Source organism: Zonotrichia albicollis, chromosome 5 (assembly GCF_047830755.1).
Source record: "Zonotrichia albicollis isolate bZonAlb1 chromosome 5, bZonAlb1.hap1, whole genome shotgun sequence".
In the NCBI taxonomy this organism is placed as follows: Eukaryota; Metazoa; Chordata; class Aves; order Passeriformes; family Passerellidae; genus Zonotrichia; species Zonotrichia albicollis.
In genome coordinates this window covers 26,741,490-26,764,635 of record NC_133823.1, presented here as the reverse complement: position 1 = coordinate 26,764,635, position 23,146 = coordinate 26,741,490, and the positions used below count along the sequence as shown (strand labels likewise).

General features: G+C 43.8%; 1 protein-coding gene across 2 annotated transcripts; it reads left to right on the top strand.

Annotated features, from left to right (window-relative positions):
- The first annotated feature begins 652 nt into the window (after positions 1-652).
- TMEM154 (transmembrane protein 154) lies at positions 653-21,501 on the top strand. Of its 2 annotated transcripts, none has more exons than XR_012580418.1 (6): positions 653-861; positions 9,097-9,408; positions 11,121-11,148; positions 12,298-12,390; positions 13,820-13,880; positions 17,644-21,501. XR_012580418.1 is itself a non-coding variant. In XM_026792976.2 (6 exons), exons 1-6 carry the CDS (start codon positions 795-797, stop codon positions 17,657-17,659), a joined length of 570 nt encoding a protein of 189 aa, XP_026648777.1. In that variant the 5' UTR covers positions 654-794; the 3' UTR covers positions 17,660-21,501. The 2 variants fall into 2 exon arrangements, 1 of the variants encoding a protein (XP_026648777.1); XM_026792976.2 differs by having other exon boundaries at positions 654-861; positions 12,298-12,383.
- The last annotated feature ends 1,645 nt before the right edge of the window (positions 21,502-23,146 follow it).

The window sequence follows — 23,146 nt, the reverse complement described above, 5'->3', positions numbered from 1 at the left end:
GCCCTTGCCACCTCACACAGCCGTGGCACTGCAGACCCCCATGCCAGGCCCTGTGTCCTGGTGGGGGCTGAACTTTCTATCCCCTATCATCGGCAACAGTCGTCACACCAGTGTCTCAGTGCTTTCTCACTAAGCCACCTGCTCATAACAAAAAAAATTATGTGGTTTTCTGCTTTTTCCTCTTCCTCTGCATGAACCAGCCCAGAATACTCAGTTATAGGCTCCTAAGAGAGCCAGCCATTCATTCCATTTGCTGAAGATAGCCCACCTGGGGGCTGCCTTTTGGGACTGTAAGTGCATGCCGTCTCCCAGCCCTATGTGAGGAGGATTACAGCTTGAAAACCAAGGCAGGAGGGGAGGCACTATTGAAATTTTCTTCCTTAACTACCCTGAGAAGTGACATAAAACCTTCCTGCTAACATACATATATGAAGTTTTGTGTCTGATCTATATCTGTATGATATGTGTGTAGCTGAAGATGGAAGGCGGTAAAGTTAGGAGTGAAAGGAGAGAAAGAGAGCGGGAGCTCTCTCACCTACAGCATAAAGGTGCCTCAGTCAAGTGTGTGCCTGAAGAGCAACTTCTGGTTTTTTTTTTCTTCTTTCTTTTGCAATCATTGCTCGCTTGACAGGCCCAGACGGAATTACATCACTTCCTAAAACCCATCAAAGAGAGTCCATCTCCTGCAGAAATGCAGCTCAGATGCTCCCCGGCAGGAAGCAGGAAATGTAGATGCCCGGGCGCAGCAGGGCGGCTGCGGAGCGCCCCTCAGGTGGGAGCGCGGCCGGGGCAGCATGCGGGGCCCCGCGATCCTCGCCCTGCTCTCGGCCCTGGCGCTGGCTGCGGGACCCGCCGCCTCCGGTGAGTAGGAAAGCGCCGTTCCCTGCCGAGGTGGCACCGCGTGTCTCGCCTGCAGCAACGGGACCAAGCTGGAGGGCAACACCCTCCGAAGCGAGCACAGGGAGGAGATCTGTGGGGACTTGCTCTCTGCTGCTTTTTGCTGTGTTTACCCTCTCTGTTTCCAGTTGCCTCGTTTTTTCAAAGCTTTGACATTTTTTTCCTTAGACCTGTCCCCGAACAGCAGCAAACAGTTCCTACAATTGCAAACTTTTCCTAAATTGCAGGTGTGTAGAGAACGGGAGTTTCCATGTTGAGCCACCAGGCATTTTGCTCCTAATTTTAGTTATTTTTTTAAACTTTTTTAAACCCCACACCCATACTATCAGTGTTTAATAGGAAAGTTAAAGGCAAAGCTCTGCTTTCATTCAAAAGGGGACTGCCGATTTCCGCAGCTCCGATGCACTGAAACTGGTTTAACAAAGGAACAGCCGGTTCCGGAGACAAATATTTTGAATTCTCAGCTGCAGAACAAAGTGGCCAGCACCATGGACTTAGGTTCTGACCCTCTGAAGAGAAGAACCATGAGTGGAAAAGCAGCTTGTGACAAAATGCTGAGGCACTGGGGTGTCATTGCAGAGACTCTCCCCTGTTTGTAGGGGTTATTGGTTCCACTGGCGTTTTGGCAGCCAGCAGCTGAACATGACAGGCAGCTCTTGTAGGGAAACCTTGCTGAGGTAGTGCTTGTAAGCCTGCTGGGGTCAAACAAATCCTTGCCAAAATGCCTTGGTATAGACTAGAAGTGTTTGCTGCCTCTGTGTTGCTGTAGTGAGCAAGAGCTCTACAGAAAGCAGGGAAAGAATGGTCACTCTCAAATATCACTGGACTTCACTTAATGTCCTAAAATGCACTGCTGGAATCGGTGTTTTGGTGTGAGTGCTTTTTCCCTGAAGAGCTGTACTCTAAGCAGGGTTAGAGCTGGGCTTCAGGCTGCTGCTGAGCTGCTTGCACTTAAAAGACTTGCTTAGCTGTACGAGCGAGCTAAGTGAGGTATGAAATGGTTTGGGTTTGGCTGTGTTACTACAGCCCTGCTGCAGTGCAGACACATTAGCAAAATATGCTGCAAACACTGAGTGCAGCTCAGAATCAAAGCAGTCGGAGGAACAAAATTCCTGCCACGGGCACAGCTAAACAGAGGTCCCAGAGAAATGGAGGAGTAAAATGAAGGCATGAAAGCAATGCAGAGGTGACGGGCACCAGGGTAGCTATAGATCTAATGGTTTCAGGAACTTACGTCTTAAGCTTCTCTAGCTCATATGCAGGGTACTGAGAGCCATGATTTCATCACCACTTCCCCATGGTGGGGGGGATATCTTAGCCCGGGGTCCCTCAGCTCATGACTGGGTGCACTCTGGCCTTCTCTGCAATTAGGGGAAGACAGATGTCACACCCCAGGTGTGTGACACTCCCCGCACTCCCCACTTCCCACCAGTAGGTCCACCTTTAAATTCTGGCTGATTTTGGAACAGTTCCTCTTTGGCAGTGAGTCAGTCCTGCCAGAGCCCTCCCCAAGCCTCGTCAGTTCTGACTCCACAGAGCCAATCCATGGTCCTAGGGGCAGGGGAGGAGAGCACCCACCTTTGCCCCCTATACAAAGGCGGTTTTTGCTTATTCAACCAGCTCCAAATGTACCTGGACGCTTACTCTGACTGTGGGTGGGACGGGGAAGTTGTAAACCTGAGCCTTGGGGGGAAATGAAACTGGTGGGGGAAGGTTTATGTAGTGCTTATGTACCCCACAGGCACTGGTGGGTCAGGAAACCCTCTGCTGAGGGTGGCCTCTCAGGGAGATCCTTTGCTCTCACCCTTCCTTGCTCACAGATCAACAGGGCAGGACCTTTAAGGGAGCTTTTTCACCTTTGGCCAGACACAGTCTTCACCTTTTAAGCAGTGTACTGTCTAGAGACCATTCAGAAAAGAGGCAAACAGAGTATGATTAAATCTTGCAGCACAGACAGATTAAAGTCTTTATAAGTCCTGTTCCCATACCATGCCAGAACCTCGTAAAAGCCTAGTCTTGCCATTTGGCTTATGATTTATGGATGGTTTTCTCCCTGTGATGCTTCAATCACTCTAATCCAGTAGCTCTAACAGCATTCCTGAGATCTCAGCCCTGGGTGCTGGCCTTCTCCCAGCTCCATGCTGAGAGGACATGGGGGTTTGCACCGGTTCCCTTCCCCTTGCTGTAGTGCAGTCAGGAAGCCCTACAGGTAACAGTGCAGGGCATCATCTCTACTGTAGGGGATGATGCTCACTGCTCAGCCTTGCAGCAGCCCTGAAGACCTGCCTAGGTGTGTGTGCTGACCCTAGTAACAAGCATTAAGACTCTTACTACAGCTTATAGGAACATGCTCTGATCCTTGAGTCATTTCCCAGGCATTCCCCATCTCCCACTGTGTTCAGTGGAACAGGTGGGTAATTGCAGCGTAAGTGGCCTGACATGGGGAGCAAGAAAATGTGTGAGGGAGAGGAGCAGTAAAACATGTAATAGCACCAAGGGGAAGAGCTGGGGTTCGCAGGTTGTGCTCTATTTTGTCTGTGTCTCTGTGCTATTGTTTTGAATTGTCATTCAAAGAAAGAGTGCTATCAAAGATCCAGATACTCAGCAGCTTGTACCATGAGCACAGGCAGTGACTCTCTCCTGGCAGAGAAATGTCTTTTAGCCTGCCTCCCCTGCAAAGCCAGGGCTCTAATGGAGTAATAATTTTGACCTGTTCCCCCCTCGAGTAATGAACTGAGAATGGCTTTGAACCTGTTACAATCACCTGTTAAAATTTTCTAGCAAAGCAAAACAACAATGTAAGAAATGAGGATTTGCTACATTTTCTCTTTCGAAAGTGCAGTGCCTTAAAATGCAGATGAAAAATCCTTTCTACTGAACACATCAACTCCTCCTATGTATTTACCACCATTCCTCCATTTTAGCCACACATGCAAACATTCACTGTTTTATTCAACTGCTTCAGGGGCATTTCAGAAAATCTCTCATTTACATCAGCAAGATTGTAATTGTAATTTTTAGTCAGTGACACCAGTCTCTTTTCCCTCAAGAGATTTTGCGATAGCTGGAAAGCCTCCGGAGCTTTTGAATCTTTAATTTCAGGGTCCCCCTGAGAGCAAGAAGCACTGAGAGATTTGCATCACAGCGAGGTCGCGGGAGTATCACAGATGCAGAGCTAGAAGGCCATCGGATGAAGCAGGAGAAACTAAATGCATAAATTGGTCTGCAAAGCCTGTAGTACTCGGGGTGAGCAATGAGACTACAGGTTCACAGTTTGACTCCAACATGTGTGACTGAATTTGCAATGCTGCCTCTTAATGCAGCACTTCAGCTGGATAGAAATACAGTGAGGAAAAGCAGTTTCCATCTTGTATAAATGAGCTTAAACAGTTGTTTCCTCTTTCAGGTTATACCTAGATAACTCTTTCTAAGCACCTCATTTTAATAGGATCTTGTCTACAGATTAGCCACCCTGAAATGCTTGTGCTCCCTCATCAGAAGAGTGTGTGCTCCCAGCAGCTAGCCTGCAGGCTTTTAAGGATTCCTCTTCTAGCCAGACTGACAGGCAAGACCTGCCACAACAGGCAGCTGGGCAAGCCCTGGCCACGGCAAGGAACAGCCTTCTGACATCAGCCTGAAATGTGGAGTGCAGGGATGAGCCAAGCAATACACCGGAGGATCACACAGACTGTGAGGAGTGGTATGACTACACCACCAACAGAATGTGTGCATGGGGCAGAATGAGATAGGATATAGTAACTTTACTCCAGCTTTACAGCCTTTTCTTGTTCTGTCACCTTCTCGTGAGCCTTCCTTTCACTGCATTTTTATAGCTTATGGGAAAGTTTGGAGATATAAAAATTTTCCTTTCAGACTAATAAGCCTAGCTATGCCACTGACATAGCTCTTGCTTTTTCTCTAGCTCATTGCTTTTTCTTCTGTCAGTAGGCACTCTGGTGTAATTTGAAAAATCCCCTTGAGAGAACCCAGTCCTTGAGTCTGACGGCAAGGCAGCAGAGAGACTGATGGGTCTACAACAAAACTGAATGTGCTGACTGCCAGCCGTTTTCCTTTGCTGTTTTCCTTTGCCTCACATCCAAGCGAATTCAGAAACCTGTTTGCCTGCTTACTTCATCAAGAAGCCCATATCACCACCTCTGAGTGCTGCAGCACAGAGGTAGAAATGCTGCAACAACAGAAATGCTGTTTGTTTGATTGAGACATAATTTTTTGGACTCCAGTCTGTAAAACCACTTGGTATATTCAATTACCTCTCTCCCCCATGAAAAGCATATTTGGGAGCACCTCCAAAACTCAAGCAAAGCCTATTAGTGACCCAAGCATATTTTTAAAGTAAAAAATCTTGAGTAATACTTTATACCATAGTATCTGCGTACAGGGACATAGCTTTTTCATAGTTTGTAAGAACTGTTAATTGAACCTTTTATGAGAGGCTGCTAGTGCTTGCTCAAGTATTTTGGTCTCTTGAGTTATAGATTCTCTAATACCTCAACTGGGGAACCCTTAAACTACTGTTTAAGCTCATTTATACAAGATGGAAACTGACTTCCAGCTCCAGCTTCTTAGCTTCCAGTTCCAGCTGTGCCCACCTTCCCCTCAGGGTGAATTGCTGCATGCCAGCCCCTCTCTCTTCTTCTCTTGAAAGCATGGGAAGTGGCAATACGGGCTGGGCTGAAGCTCTGTTGTGTTCCCATCCACTTCCCTTTACACAGGAAGAAGTCACCAGCATTCATGCCCGAGGTGGTCCAGACAAAGGTGAAGCCCATGTGGTTGTTGTATGAGCATTTGCTCCTTGGACAAGATGTGCAGAGGGATGAGTATGTGGATGTTGGAATGTAGCCAACAGCATGAGGCTGAGCTCAGTAAGAGAAAGGGCACAGGCTTTGCAAAGTCAAGGAGATATCTATGTGGCCACGTGTGACTTGCTCTTTGTTACACCTCACTGGCTTTGCTTTTCCACCCTGAATGTCATGCTGTATTGTTGTAAGATTCCCGTTTGCAGGGAGCTAGTAGATGTCTGCAAGATGAAACCACAGCTGGCAAGACAGTTCATGGTATGAATTATCACTGTAAATCTGGCATGGAGAAAATGTTTGAACAGCACCTCCCAAAATCTCCAACTTTCAGATGTTCTTCTGCCCTGCTCCAAACCTTGTAATGCCCAAACCTTGTAACTCACCCCACCAAACAGCCACCCAGGCCAGCTGCAGCACAGCCCACTTGCAGTTTCGAGCACTTTAAATGGAAACACTATGACAAATAGCAACTTGGGGTGTTGAGGTCACCCACCTGTGTCTCACTGGGTGGCTGTGGCAGGCACCACAGCTGCGCCGGGAGCTGAGCCCGACTGTCCCAGCGGGCTGGAGGCACAGATCCTTCCTGTGCCAGCCTCGGGGCCAGCCCAGGTGCAGGCTGTGCTTTCCCACTGTGTAAAAGGGTGATTGTGGGTGGCCTGAGAGCGAGAGCAACTGCTGGGTGACAGCTGAGGCGTCCCTTGAGGCTGAGCTCTGCTCCTCAGAGGTGACGGGCGAGCGGGATGTGTTGGGGCAGCAGGTAAAATGCAGGAAATAAGAGCAATGTCCTTGCAAGAACATTGTGCAATTGGCTGCCCTTCTGCTGAAAGATGTATTTAATTTGCTCAGAGAAAAGATCTCTGTAAGAGGAAATGGTGTTCCCAGAGAGATGCTGTTTTGTCCCTGGATTTATGCAAAGTGAAAAAAATACATGGCAGCAAGGTCACTCCCTGTGATTTGCCATTTTCTTTGCCTAGAGACTAGAAAAGGTAATTCTATTTCACTCAGAGACAAATGATTTGAAGTCTATTTCATAGTTAAAAACCAGGCAAAGTGGCAGAGATACTGGAAAAATCTCTCTCAGAAATCAAGCACAGCATACTCTGCAGCTGAAAGTTTATCACTGCAGTTAATGAGGTGTGACTGTTTGCTTTAAAGCCACACCATGCGTTAGACATTTGAAAAATCCATTTTAGCTCTACGAATTAATGAAAAGCAGGGTATTTTCTCCACACCCTTTTTAAGCAACAGGCTTGTCCCTCTCAATATATCAAATGTGGCAGGCAGTGGGTTTCAAGGGCAGTGGCTGGAGGAGGAAAAGGAAGTAAGGTCACGGAGGAGGTTCAGTGAGGCTGTGGCGGGCCATCAGCTCTGCCCGGGGCTCAGTCCATCATGTCACAGCCTGCAGCACACACATCTCCCGCGCTGCCTCGCCGCTCTGCACAGCAGCAATTGCAATGGCTGCAGGCACTGGGAGATACAAACTGCCTTGGGAAAGAAAAGCGAATGGCCAAACGAATAAGGGACAGGAGCTTTCCCTCCTGCCTTCTGCCATAAGATCAAGGACAGGCAGCAGATCACGGGCAGGGGGGGAGCAGCGCACACCTAACGGGGTCGTTACCTGCAAGGGAGGCAGAGATAGGGTTTTGCTCTTGACTGAAATACTAAATACAGAAGAGACAGAGACTACTGATACAAAGTGCTTTGCCACAGAAGAGCTATCATTCTCATTGTCCTATTGTGCTGCAGGAGTCTGGTGACCTTCACAGTATTACATTAAGTATTCAAATTCTTTCCTAGTTTTTAGGAAAGGATGAAACAATCAGATGCCTGTGTGATATGTGCAGCATAAAAATCTAGATAAAACACTGCTGTCACACTCAAATAATTTTATTCATCTGAAATTGGGTTTCCTTGAATACAGTCTCATGAAATACTCATCTTTGAGACAAATCTGGTGGGAGATGCTGCAGAGTGGATTAAGCAAGAGATAGCGCTCTAATCCCAGGTTTTTCTCTCTCACTTGGCATCCCTGGGAAGGACAGCATCCCTGTCCTTCTGATTCCTCATTTGTAAAATGGAGATGATAACTGCTCATCTCTCAGGGCCATTATGAAGATTAATGTGTTTACAAAAGCATTTAAAATGCTAAGTACTTTTGGTTCCAGTCCTGTGAGATTGGAAATGCCAGCACTGAGGTGCTGAAAACCTTAAGCTCTTGCTAACTCTTGTGGAAACTCTGGCTGCCCAGCACTTTACAAGAATGAGGAGAAACATGTAATTGCAAAAGTCAAAAAATTCCATCCTGCTTTATAGTACAAAATGAGACCTGCACCATGCTGTCATTGTATCTGAAAGGGCAGATAACACAAAAAACCCATCATTTCATTTCATGCCAAGAAAATTCTTGGAGGCTTTTCTGCTGTAATTTAGATAAAGGCTGATTCTTGCACCTTTGGCTACAACAGGATTTTGGCATCCATACAGAATACAGCATCAGCCCAGAATTTGCTGTACTTCTTTAAAGCTTTTAAACTCTGTGACAGTCAATAGACTCTTATGTAAACACACAAAAAGCACTTGTTTCACTATTACCGACACAGTCAATTTTAGCCACTTTTCTTGCAAAATGAGTGATAATTGAAACCAGAACTGAGATCAAAGTTCAAAACCCCCAGTCTTAGCACTCATGGGGAATATCCAGCACTGATGCTTTGCCACATGCTCCTTCAGCCAGCCTGTAGAATCAGTCAGAGGAACAGTTCATTGGACCTGTATGCAGTGAGGTCCCCGTGTCACTAACACCTCTTCTAGTCCACGAAGATGGGGAAGTCAGCAGCTCTTGCATCCTTCAGACTTCCTTTCACCAACTCTGTTTTTCACAGTGAGACAAATTTAACAAATTTGAGAAAGGTACAGAAGCAGGGAGATGAGTGAACCAAAGGAAGTGGTGAACCAGGGATAATGGTCTCCCTGAAGGCAGTACCTAACTCCTTGGGTAAGGGGAGGAACATATTGCCAGGACTGAGACGAAAACAGGCTGGTGTGGTTTACTGAGAAGCAGAATGATTTCTCATGTGAGCAAGACCGGATGCCAACGTGCAGCAAAAGAAATCTGTTGTGCAAGGCAGCTGTGTGCAGACAGATGACACATGCTGACGTGTCCTAGGAAAAGTCAGCTGAGGAACGTGGTCATGACTGGTAAGATTCTGTGATAAAGTTGAGATCTGATTTTACATCCAATGCCCAAGGCTTCCAATCTGTGTGTATGAGGCATCTGTTGGGTTTTTTTAATACATCAAATGGGAAGTAAATACTAAAGTTGTACACTGTGGCTCACTGATGAAACTCTTAAAATGTAAAGCTGTCCTCATATATTTGACAGATGCTGGGACTGATGGATCAGGAGATGGATCAATGATATCACCCACTTTCACAGCGACACATCTTCCTGCTGCGAGCCCTTCGACTGTGGATGACCATGGGCCAGTACTTGTAACTGCAGGCACTACTGAAAGCAGCTTTGATGCACAGAGCTCTCCAAGTACTGAACTGAATGCTGTGAATGATGAGGAGAGCCTCGAAGCAACAGAACAGTCTATCTTGATATATGTTGTCCCTGTGGCGCTGCTGGTCCTGCTGATTTTATTGATCACATTTTTTGTAATGCATCATAAAAGGAAAAAGTCCAAGCAAGGTAAATTTGTCCTCTTGTGCATCAAAAGGCTGTTTCTAGGATGTGTTCAACATTAACAGATCATTAAGGGATGGGGTGCCACATTTGGGATGTCCTTCTCTGACTCTAGTTGCATGTTTGACAAGTAAGAGAGGGATCCTCCCCAGCCAGCAGTACCTGGTCACACACCTCTCCTTGGGCAGGAGCTACTTCTTCTGCCTCTTGGCACCTCCTGCTCATGCTGCCACACCCATGGGAGCCCTGGCACCAATCTCTGGCTCCTGGAAATGCTGAGAATGCTCAGAGATATAACTGTGGCTGCAAATGCTTGTTCTGTCTTTATGCTCAACAACTTTAGGCAAGGTGAAATTAATGCTTCTGTTGCTCTTAGTGCCCACAAGGTAAAGCTGCTTGGAGCTTCAATGAAATAAGATCAAGAAAAATCATTATAAGGAACAATTTTAAGGAATCCTGATTGCATAGGGTGGAGGCTGCTGTGAAGACATCACAGCAAATGAGCTAGGTCAGACTGCCTGGGTGCTGCAGTAGGGTGAGCAATGCTTCAGGAAGGTGCTGTGATCTGTTAACAGAGGAATTGGTAACTTGGAGTGTCAAACCACAGGAGAGTAAACTGAGGTGTCATAATAAAACCACATGGTTGATAAGTGAAATGCTGAGATGGTCGTATCAGTGTATCTGCATGGTCAGAGTGCAGCTGTCAGCTCATCAGCCTGCACACAGTGTAACACATTCAACACAGATTTAAAGTCAAGTTTTCAGCACATTTTTAGGTTGTATTTGCCCAGTCACTGGGTTTCCCTCTAACAAACTATGAATTTGCAACCAGGCACCCACTTGCCTGCCTGTTTCTGGGTAATTGAAATGCAGGTACACTCTTCAGAGAGTTAGGAAATGTGGTACATTGCAGGAACACAATCTTAGGATCTCATGCCCTGTGCCTGCCTGGGATTTTGAGCATCCTTAAGGATGGGGCAGATGGCTCTGTGATTCTGGGGTGGCTCTGCAGTCTGGGAATGTGCTGGAACAACTGGGAGTTATCACCCGCTGGCAACAATGAATTAAAAATAAGGTGATTTAAGACAGGTTTTTCAGTCACTTGATTCCTGGAGGTGAAGATATTTATCAGAATTATGTCTGTGACACCATTTCCCCCCTCCATTTTTACTTTGTCTTGGAGTCATAAGTAGATTGGATCCCTTTTGACATCTGGCTAGTTCAGCTTCATTTGCCTAACTGAGATCTAATCTGCCATGCAGTCCAACTCCATTCTCCCCATGAGCAGCTCCCAGAGTCTCCAGATAGAGCTGAATTGCCCAAGTGTAATCTCTAGCAAAATGTCCCAATGCTTCTAGTAAACAATTTTTTTTTGCAGAAGTGGTTCCCTTTCAGGATACCATTTCCCTCAGCACATCTGTCCTGCTGAAGGAAGTGTGCATCTGCCCTGGCCTGCCCACTGCAACACCAACACTGGGCTTCCTCCCAGCAGGGCTGGGCTAATAATGAGAGGCTTTTAGATTCAAAAGAGTGGGTTCCTCTGAAAATGGAAAACAGGATAAGATGTTTTGTTTCATCTGAAATTTAGTTTTTATGCCTTTTGAAAATGCAACCTGTTTTACTTGACCCTATTCAAGGCTTGCACACAGTCCGGACCCTGTAAATACAATGGGTAAATATCACGCAGAACTATGAACACCAACTTTCTTCTTTTCCAGATGAGCTGGGAAGTGAAAATGTAAAAAGGTAAATTTTATGAATATCATTATTTTTAAAAAATTTCTTTTACTCTAACCTCTGTCTCCTTCACTGCCTCTTTTAATTTAGCTGTACATTAAAGACCATTACATTTTGCCATCAATTACACCAGCAATCTCAACAGGTGGATAAAGTGTGACTTCAGTATGTGGCTGAAGTGTAAGGCTAGAGCAGGAGATCAAGAGTAAGTGGTGGCTGAGGCAAGGGCTGCTCCACGGACACCCACAGCCCACAGACCTCACTGAGGCTGCTCTTAAGCACCACAAGTGGTACAAGGTGCCCCATGAGCAAAGGGGATCTGTTCCCAGGCTCATCACAGGCTTTTGCTATTCAGAATAAGCTCTGTGTCTTGCTCCCCTGTTTTTCAAGTTTATCTTCTTTCTCAGAGCTGAGGCAGAAAGGCTGGCCTGGCTGCCACTGGAGCAATGCCTTAGATGCTTGGAAAACAAGACAGAAGCTGTGTGGCTCTTCCCAGAGTCATAATTTTTATTGTTGCCTTTTATTGATCTCCATCTTGATAATTAATGCTGAAAGTTCTTGAATTGGCTCTATGAGAAAAAAGAAGGGTTTTTTTTCTGAAAACGTATTTTCTATCATATGACTGCAGGAATGATAAGCAAAAGGAAGCTAAGCAGAGGCATTTAAATAAACACAACTCTCATGACCTTTCCTTTTGAAGTCACTGCAAATGTCAGTCACAGACATGATGAAACTTTAGGCCTTCAGCTTTTAGCACTGGAGAAATGGCACTTCTGTCATGTGCTCCAGAAGGGGTAGGGACAAACTATCTTTTTTTTTTTTTAGTTTTCTATTTACAGCAGGGACAGTTTTCAAGAAGCTGCAATGATCCTGTGCCCTGGCATGTCTCTGGCTGCACCGAGTCCCTCTGTGCTGTGTCTCAGCTGGCCCCACCTCTGCCCAGGGCTGGCATCTCAGTGCCACTCCCTTGCATCTGTTCATGACCCCTTGGTTCACACCCACTGGGCTGACATCTCCTCAGATTACTGGGCTGGGATGGCTTTCCAGAGTTAATACACGGGTCTGGAATTAGAGACAGTCGTGCAAAATCACTGCATTGCAAGCTGTTTGAATTAAGCACTTTGTGTAATACTTTTTTCCCCCCTCTCTTCTCTCAAGTCCTATTTTTGAAGAAGACACACCCTCTGTTATGGAGATAGAAATGGAAGAGCTTGATAAATGGATGAACAGCATGAACAAAAATGGTACACGGTAACCCCTCTACTCCATCCTCCCTCTCTTGCCGGCTGACATAGAGCCCATGCAGAGGAAATCAATGGAAGGTGTTTTGCATGCGTGTCACTGCTTTCCCTACAACATTTTTACTTGTGCTCTTGACTCCCTCCTACTAAAATAACTGAACAAATGTCAGGGGTAGATTTTTTCAGAGGAGTATTTTAGTTTGTGTGGGAGTTTATTTTTAAAATGTGATAGAATCTCATAAGTGTTTTCAGTTTCCAGTAGACATTTCTATTAAACACACTTATAGCTGTGAATGTTATTTATATTTTTAAATACACATTTTAATGCTAAATACTAGCTTCGCTGAAGCATCTAATCCTTTCAGTCTCCAGAATTTCTACACTTTTGTGCTCCACACTGAGGTATTGTAGAAGAAATATGCATTTGCTCATAGTTCAGACCACCATTTATTTAAAATTGCTGCCAGGAGCCTATGAATACACCCTTCCCCTCCCTTCAAGGCTATCAGCACATGGAGCAATTAGAACATATAGTAACTACCAGCAGCAACATCTTCAGCTGCCTTCTCAGTTATTTAAGAGTACCTTGCATTTTTCCCCCCATTTTTCTCCCAGGTGAATTCCCCAGTCAAAATCTCTAAGGGGTCTGCATTGTCCCTCCAGGGTCTCCTCAAAAAATGCAGGTCTTCAGTAAGCCATGAGTTAACCAAGGCCTGATTTTAAACCATGAACAGCTTTTCACTGGCTAGGAAATGCTGAAACTGATATTTTTTTCATTCCTGGTCCCTTGCCTTCTATCCAAATGGCTCATTTGCCTGACCTACTAGGCATGCTTTGTTTTTCAGGACATAAAGCTCTTTGGAGCATTTCTTTGCATTAGCACAGTACTCCACATGATGGGGTTTTGACCTTCTCAGTCTGAAAGCTTTTATAGAAAACATGTGCTAAGTGGCAGTAGTGAAAGAGGGACATTAACTGTACCACATGGGAAAAAAGTGGTATAAAATTTAGTTTAAAATTTTGTGGAGAGAAGGAAGCAAGTATTTTACATACTGTCATGTGTGTGTGTGTTAGTGTTCCCTAAACTCCAGCCCCAGATTCCCAGCTGGACTATAAGGCATAGGTACCACTGTCAGCAGTGGAAGATTAACAAGCAACTCTCCCTGTGGCAGTGTGTAGGAGACAGGGCTCAAAAGATGCTCATTTGTAAAGGTGTACATAGAGAACTGGAACATATGAAATAAATAAATTGTGGCAACACCTATATCAAAGGGAAGGAGGTGTAAGATTCATGGGGACCCTGCAGATAAAAGGGTGCAGAAGTGAATCTGCAGAACTGTATTCTACTGTGACTGCATGATAAAAGTTCATGCATTTTTGAAATAAATGTAGAACAACTGCCAAGAGTAACTGTAGTCTTGTCTCTTACCCTTTTCCAGGTGATTGTGAATGTTTACCTACTGTAAGAGAAGAAGAAAAAGAATCAATTGCTAACCCAAGGTACCTTAATTCATTCTATTATTTGAAGAAATATGGTCAGTGTCAACCTTAATTAATTCTATTATTTGAAGAAATATGGTCAGTGTCATTCTAATTTTTTTTTGTATGTAATTATAGAATTATTCTTTGGTCCATTTAAGTTTTAAATTTTTTATATATAGAAACTTTTGATTTCAACTTAAACTAAAGGCTTGACACTCATTTCTAAACAGGCTCTTCCTGTAAACTGCACTGCTAAATAATCTTACAGTTGTAAAGTGGTGCAAGACAGACAACCAGATGGCACAGATGGAGTTTCACTCACTGATCAGACTTTAATCACAGTTTCGCAAGGTGTTAATACAAGCATCCAGCATAGCTTCCTTGGCCCCCTTCAGCAAAGGCACCCCGTTCCCCTCTGCCACCTGGTGCCTACAGGTTCTTGGGAATCACTGCCAGATGTTTTGGCTGGAGCTGTGACCTGAAAGACAGGGACTTGTCTGACTGCAAGGAAAAAATGAGAATGAGGAACATGAAGGATCTTCCCAGTGCCCCCTTGCAGCACTCCCCCAGAGCTGGCACTAGTTGATAGTCCAAGCAGAGATCCCAGTGGGATGCAAAACCACAATCCTGACCAGCTTGTGAACTTAAAATCTTTCTGGTCGGTTTCCTTAGGAGTCTGGCCAGAACTCCTAAACCCCTTGCAATTTCCCCTAATTTAAAATTCAGGTTCTTGTTTCTAGCTGGAAGCAAGAGGCTGTACATTACCCTTGCCTGCACCCTTGTGTTGCAGCTGCATTTTGAGGAGTGGGCAAAGCAGCTTCTCTGTGCCAGGTTATGATAACAACCAAGCCATCCTGTGTGCCAAGAAATCCCTGTGCAGTGGAAGCAGTGATGCAATCAGGCAAGGCCAGGAGCTAGGAGAGGACCTAGGTCTGCTTCCCATGGCATCAGATAATTCCACTGACCATGCCTCTGGCAGAATTGCACATCCTGCAGTAGACTGTCATAATATTCCAATCCTCTTTTCTGAATTTCCTTTCTCAGGAGTGAAATAGGGATGTTAAATCACCACTGCTGCAGAGTTTACAGCTCAGTTGTTCCAAAGCTGCAGTTTCAGAGGAACCTTTGGATGGGGCTTGTCCACTACAGCCACTTGTATATAAAAGGTTTATTTTTGCACCTATTGCAAGTGAAATCAATGCTGTTGTTTTAGTTCTGATTGTTTGAAAAAAAAGGGCTTAGATCCTAGATTCCAGATGCAAGCAAGCACAATAATTTTACCCTTAGCAACTGGAAAAGATCCTGGATTTGTTAGCCATCTGGGTCTTCCCTTCCTGCTGCTGAATGACAACTCAGAGGGGGGAAAATTGTTGAGGGGAGGCAGCTGCACAGCAGCTCTCTACCAGCAGATTTGCTGAGTGTACCACTGACTGTAGCAGGGAGTACAGCACAAAGGATGCTGCAGCCACAGGCTAACTCTGGCAGAAGTCATACTGTAAAGGGCTTTTTAGGCACAACACCGCCCTCAGCATCAAGTTTACTTTCCAAATCTTTAACAATTCATTTTAAGGGGGGAAAAAAACCCATCAGGGTCTACCAGCTTGAGCTGACATTTTACCATCCTTGCTAAAGGAGTGATTTCGTACTGGATTTTCATTAACCTCAGCAGAAGAAGGGGATTTTGCTCCTGGCCATCAAAAGGCATCTTTGAGCTACACCCTACCTCAAGCTCCCCACCTGTAAAATAGAGTTATTTTAGAACATACAGTGAGGCTTAAGCCTTGATACAAAAAAGGAACCCTGTTCAGATAAGTATACTCCAGTCAGAGCAAAGGCACACTCATTATTTGAGCAAATTTTCTTGTGAATGGTATCTTAGAATCAGACTAGATTAGAGAAATTTATGTCCCTAAATGGTAGAAAGGCAAGCAAATGCAAATAAAAATAGGAGATTTATCTCTAAAACATTCAGAGCTGCTCAGACAAGGGATATTAGCTGAATATAAAGTGCAGGAATATTAGATTCAATTTAAGATTGTGAAAGACTATTTGCTTGGGCAAAATTCTTCTAAAATTAGGGTAATTTATTTTTTATATATTATTGATATTTCAGTATGGGAAACAACTCAGGCCACACTGAACAGAGATGGTGTTTTCTTGCTTCACAAAGATGCTGAGGGGGAGCTCATCAAGACCCAAATGTCTTGAACTATGAATGATTTTGAAAACATATGAGACAAAACATTTAAATAATGACACTTTGACATTTTCAGAATGAAGGTTGTTTCAAAACTTACTCTTCAGAGTAAGTGTATTTTAATATAAAAATTTTTTAAATTTTTGACAAGCAGAACTGTGTGGCAGTAAGGTATTTCTATGTCGAATGTTTCCCTTACCGCAAGGCTACTTCTTCAAATTTCATTTCATATGAAATTTTGAAATATGCTTCATTTCAATGTGAAAAGATATTTGAAGTGGAGGGGTTTATGGGAAACAAACAAAAATTTCCTGTTTATTTGCAATTAAACCTTATCAGTCGAAGATCTGCTGCTTCTCCCAATCAAATTCTTAGATGAATAAAAAATGTCAGAAAGAGAATTACATACAGATAAATGGATGTTTTCAGCAGCTCTTTTGAGCAGGGAAAGGGGAAGACTAAGAAATTAATTGAAATAACAATATAATTATGGCAAAATTTGTGCTCACGAGCATCAAGGCTGCACATTTATGCAAAGGAGGTAAGATATGACAACCTGGGCTCCCTGATAGGTGGAGGTCACCTCCCCTGGCCTTGCAGGCTAAGTTACAAACATATGTATATACACATTTTCAAAATTTTATATACGCTTTTCAAAATACGTATATTTGAATCAAATCTTCTTGCATTTGAAAGCTACTGCTAGAATGCTGATTGTGCCTGAGCGCAGAATTGCAGCTCCAGCTGCCTGGGGCCAGGGCTCCCATCCTGTGCATGCAGGGGCAGCAGGCCAGGGCTGATGGTCTGTGGGGCACAAAGGGGTAGAGACCAATCTCTGCTCCAGGGAACTTTACTGTTCCAGAAATAAATGCAGCCTGTCCCCTTCACAGCATGGGTCATTGTAGGAGGTGGAGAACAAGCAATCCCCCTGTGCTTTATCACCTGAGAGGTTTGGTTTGTCTTGGGGGCTGCTGGGCACCCTTATTGTCTTCCTGTCTGAAAAAGGATGGCTCCTTCCTATGGAGAAATGTTTTGGGTGGATGGTAGGTCAGCACAGAAAGAAGTACTGCATTCCCAGGATGTGCCTCAATTTGGCAAGAGACTTAAGAAAACATGTAAAATATTAAGAATATGGAAGGCCCTTTTAGCTTCGGAGGTGGTTAAAACCCTGCTGTTATCCCTGCTGACTGAATTCAAATCAGACAACATAAGATGTCACATTTTTTAACATTGGCATGAGCCAAACATTATTAAGAGAGTGCTAGGGAGCAAGCCACTTGGGCAGAAACCAGCGGGACAAAGAGAAAATGTTACAAGGTCAGCTGTAAACCAAAAAGTTTCCTCAGCTGAGGAAAGAGAGCCAGGAGCAGGAGAAAGGCTGTGCTGGGTGCCCATGAACCATCAGACAGGAGTCAGAGCAGCCCTTGCTGCCAGCATCAGTTCATCCATTATATGAGTGACAGATTTATTTTCTGGTAACACCTTCTCATGAACTCTAGGGATAATCTTGCATGTTATTTCCTGCTGAGACAACTAACCCAAGAGCGTGACACTGGTGTTTTTTTCTTTTCCATGTGTACACAGTGATGGTGAATCATGAAGTCCTCAGGACAGCAAAGAACTGGCTAAAGGGATGCAGAACATAAGCTCATCATCCTCCAGATATTGGAAGAACTGGATTTAAATATAAGTCATCTCAAAAGGCCAGAGAAGCAAATGCTTTTGTTGTCTTCTGCTTCATATGGTCTTCAGAAAGGAAACATCGCCAAGGGAAAAGAAGAAAATAAAAAGAAGGGAAAAAAAAAAGAAAATAAAGAAAAGCACTCTAGCAAGATTAATGACTCATTTAAATTCTTTTTGCAATGAGATTCACCCCAAATCAAGAGAAACCCCTGCTGAACGTTCTCAAAGTAGTCCATATTTCTGTCTAGTTCCACAGTTGTGTATTGTGCAGCACTTAAAACCAATTCTGTTCCAGGTTTGGTTTCTTCAGTTTGGTTTGGTTTTGTGGGTGCTTTTTCAGTGTCCATAATTCTGACTGCCCTGGTTTGGTGGATGTGAAGCTCATGCCTATGCAATGTTTATTTCTCAATTTGCTTTTTCTGAGCAGTGCACTGATTTGCACAGGACTGCTGTTGGGGGGTACCAGGCTAGGACTGCCAGACCAGCTCTGAGCACAGACAGCAGCTGAAAAGCCTCTCAAAGCAATAGCCAGAAGTGACTGCAGCCCAGCCAGGGCACAGACTCTGCAGAGTGCTTAAAGGCCCTGTAGAAGTGGCAAGTATTATTTTGAGACTGCCTTTCAGTTTGTTTTCTCCACAGATGAGTGCCCTAGGCTAGCTCTCCCTGTGTAACTCTTCTCCCTGCCCAGGGCTATTCTCTAACCACCTACTTCAGGAATATTCAACTTAAAAACATCTCTCTCTCTCTTTTTTTTTTTTTTTCTTTTTAATGAGTGAGGTTGAAAAATGGAACAATTCACATTAAATACAGATTTAGATAAGCATGTGTTATGCATAACTACTTGGTCAAGGTTTTCAGATACAGAAGGTTTTCTGCTGCTTCTGTTTTTAAATACTGAGCCTGCAATACCTGAAAGACAAGGACTTCTAAGTGTGCCCAGCCACTTTTAGTTACAACAAAAAAGATCAGACTCCTGGCATACCTCAAGGTGGGAATATGAATGATGTAACTGTGTCCACTGATTTTAGATAGCATGTCTCTTAGGAATCAGAGCTTAATTATGTAACACACATAAAAATGAATCTTTGTCTGGGCAAAGTTTCTCTTGCCTTATTTAAGATAGCAGTTTTCATATCTCACCATATCTTATGTCCTACCTATCCTCATATTCTATTTAAATATATAATGCCTTCCCACTCAATACATGTTTAATATGATCAGGTTTTTTTTGCCTGCAAATAATTCACTAATAAGTTACCATGCATAGCTTGATTAAAGAGAGAAAACAAATGCCCCAAGCCTCTGTGATGGCATCTAAGTATCACTAACAGCTGACAGAGGATGGTTCAGCTTTGTGAATAATTAAAGACATGTCAAAATACAGAAGGAAAAAATGTTTAGAGCTAACCATATTCATTCATTATTGAATTTGAATTGATTAGTAATTTCCTCAAAGAATAAAATTTTTTCCCTGTGTGGATGATTTTTAACTTTGAAAGAAGTGTTTCAAGTTCATCTTTCACAACTTTTTTTTAAACATTTCCACTATTTCCTGACAGTAAACTCATCATGTAGAATATTGGTTTAAAAGAATGAACCAACTCCCAGAGGTGGTGTTGTATCATTGTGTGGCTAACTCAGTTCTGGTACACCGATGACCCGTTTGATATCAGAGCAATGCCCCAACTCAGTTTGCTGTGGCATTTGAAAGGAGTCTGTGTTGTAGATGTTGATGGTTTGGGGTTAATGTTAATTCTAGATGGTCCTCCTCTCAGATAAGAGGCTGTACAGCTCCAAATAACTTTCTCAGAGATTAAGTTTCATTTATATGTTTTATTTTTCAAGTTTACCTGGAGAGAATGTATTTTCTGTAAACTTAGTGCCATTAAGCACCAGTTCTTATTCCCGTGCTCATCACTGATCAATCTCTATGTAAAGCTTTAAAATCTGTTTTGTCCAGAGGTAATGTCTAGGTTCAAGGTTTACAATTATTCATGTCACTTAGCCTGTCTAAATTCTGGCATGCTAGAAAATTTATTTGCCTCTTCAGGAACTTTTCTTGGCCTTTAAAAGTACAAAACAATGCTTTGGGTACTTCCTTGGCCAATTCTGACAGAAATTTTCTCTATCTGCTGATTTTTAAAAGTCCAAATTTAATATAAGCTGCATTACTATTGAAAAATGTGCCATTCCATCAAATCTCAGGACAAAGACAGGACCTGTCTTTAGATCCTGTCCTCCTTGTGTGAAACAGACCAAGGGTGAAGCGATTTGCATTTCAGTATAGTTATGGATATTTCCCTCAGCACTAGACAAATACAATTTTTAGTATTTCTCTTTTCCCTGAACATTTATACATAACTTTTATTCTTCCTCTAGCCCTAAACTAAGGAGGGGATCACTCATCCATCTGCACTGCACCCTGCCACCCCACTGGTCCCTCTCTCTGATCATCACCTCCACACTGAGGTCTGCATTGCCACAGGTACTGCCCAGCTCCTGCCCTCTCACTGAAGCCCAGCCTTTCTGTGAAGGAAGTTCAGGGCTGCAGCTGTGCCAGGGGCACGACTTTGGCCCCTCTCCTCCCTCACCCCATTTGGTATTTCCCTCTAATGCTCGCCCGTGTGCCCCTTGCTCTCCTGCTTGTTTCATACTATTCATCAGTTCCTGGTCATTTCCTTTTGCACAGTTTTGCCTCAGTACTTTAATTTTGTGGGTGGATTGAATTACATGGGATTTAGGCCATTTCACACCTACATTAATACAGCCAAAACTTTATAATATTCCCTTTCACGAGTATTAACTGTATACCTTCTGTTGATGCACCTTCATTTTTCCTAAATCATTCACACAGTCAGGTCCTCTAACCCACAAAATAAAAAGAAGAGCAACCAGACAGCAGATAAGATAGCAGCAAACTCTCAAAATTATTTTATCACTGTGCACTAAGTGATATCACTGTGCATTAAGCCTCTGTGGTAATATCCTCATTGTTAGCCTGATCTGAACCCATCTCACCATCACCCTGCAACATCCACCTGTAACTGATAAGTTATCATCCCTCAGCAGAAAATGAGAAAAAGCATGGAAACAGGAAGTGTCTCCCAACATGTACTGTTCTAAAATGTTTCACAAACGTGATGATCCCAAAGGAACTGATACCTCTTCTTCCATTTTCTTCAATAATTTCAGCAGTTATCCAGCACTTCAAGGCAATTTGACATCTCATTTACAGAGTGAGGCCTTTTTGTCCTGCAGAAAAGCTACAGATCCAAAGGAGGCTTTGTCTGAGAAATACATAGGTAATAACAAGGGTAATTGAAAATCAGCACCTCTCCTAGATATGCTAAAAATCAGTATCTTCACAAAATAGAAATAACTCCTCCATAAAGTTGCAAACATAAGGTTGCTGATATTACCAGCAGCTAATTAATTCCATAAGAGTCCTGCACTTGTAAAGCACACAGCCCTAATATTAACCTCAGCAAAAAGGAACAATTTTATGGTTTCCACATAATCATAAGTTTCGTAGATAACCCTTGGTCTGAGATTAAAAAAATATTTTTTTTGTAATGCTAAACTCATTGGGGGACCCTAAATTGAACTTTTGTTACCTTTCTGATGTGAAATTGCTGTATATTCAACTGTTTTATCAAATAGCTGTTTCAAATTATTTTGTAATGTAAATATTTGAAAGACACAATATTGCTTAATTGTATATAAGAGTTTGAGATTTTAAACAGCTTGTTCTAATAAAGTTTTGAGTGTATACAGGTTCTGTTTTTTCCAGAGTCCTGCTAATCCACTCAAGTATATGGATGCTAATTACTTGTTATTGATGCTACTCAGGCCTGAGAACATGTGCACAGCTGTATATGGTACATAGATATCTTACTCTTACCAGATCTCTAATATTCAGGACAGCCAAAAAAAAAAAAAAAAGAGCTGCATTATATTTAATTATATGTTTGTTGGGATATTTCAGATTGTTTATATCAATAGATCAATTCTGACTCCAGGGAAAGTAGTGAATTACTTCCAGGATTTGTCCTTGGGTGACTGTTGCCATCTTAAATGATCAATCATTTCTCAGGTTATTTCAGTTAAAACACTCAAATGGGAGTCTCCAAGTTGGTAGACCTGCTAAAGTAATTTTCAGTGGATTTAAGGGAAAAGGAAGAAAAAGATTAAAAAGAGACATGTATTTCCAACAAGAGGATTAGAAAATATTAATAAAGTAAAGCATTACTTTCATCTATTTTTGCAGCAGACAATTTCATTAGAGAGGTGTATAATGGCTGGGGAGTATCCAGAAAGCTGGAGACAGTGTTTATTATATTTAATGCTCTTAATGTTCAAACAACCTCAGTATGAAAGCTTCATAGCAATGAGAAGGCAGAAACCAGCCACCTCTTTCTCCCTCTCTCTCTTTCCTAGACATCACATCAGCAAGGCACTTGTCTAAGGCACAACCTTAGAAATCTGCATTTTGGGGCAATGCTTGTCTAGTTCTCAAGGGAGGTGCAAAAGAGGACGTGACTACGAAGGCCCAGAAGGTGTTGTGACACCTTGGGGAGTAGCACAGTTACTCTCCTGTCCCCAGGCACTCTCTCTTGCCCCACTCTGCTCCTCCTAGAACCATCGTGCTGACCCACAGGGGGGCAGGGGCTCCTCAAATTTGCTCTAAATGTGCGCTAAATGTGCGCTAAAACAAGGCTGGAATGGGTCGTGGGAAACCTGGCTTGGCAGGGGGTTTGAGGGGACAGCAAAGGACACATCCTGCACCAACGTGGTAGTACATCCCAAGCACTTGCCCTCTGCTCTGGCTTTTGGAATGGTTAAAGTTGTACTTTCTGTGAGTATCAGTGACAAGAAAATAGTAGCAGCATGGTCTGCTGAGACTCCCATTCCCTTCCAGTGAGGTTGCTCCAGGTCTGGTTTTGTGCTGGATCAGTTCTCTGGCCTCATTTTGAGCAGGATTTCACAAGTCCAGTGAACTACTATAAACAGGTGAATTGTGCACCAAAGCAGCGGCTTTCCAGACAGTGCCTGGAATCTCGCCCAGCTCTCAGAAAAGGAGCATTTCTGGTTTGCCGGGGTCTCTCCCAGGCGTACCTCGGCTCAGGGCGCCCACTTTGCTCTGCCTCGATGCATCCATCTCCGGCCCGAAAGGCTGCGGTGACTGCCACCCCCAGGAGGCAGCCCTGCCCTGCATCTCCTGCACGGAGCTGGCTCCTCTGGCGGGCAGAAGGAGCCCGGGGTTGGGGCAGTGTGCCCTGGCGGCAGTGCCTGCAGCGCAGGGACAGCAGAGGGGCTGCTCTGTCCCCTCTGATCGCCCGCTTTGCTCCCCAGGTTTGGCCCGGGCTCGCAGCAAAGGGGGACCCAAACAAGGCCGTGTGGGGAG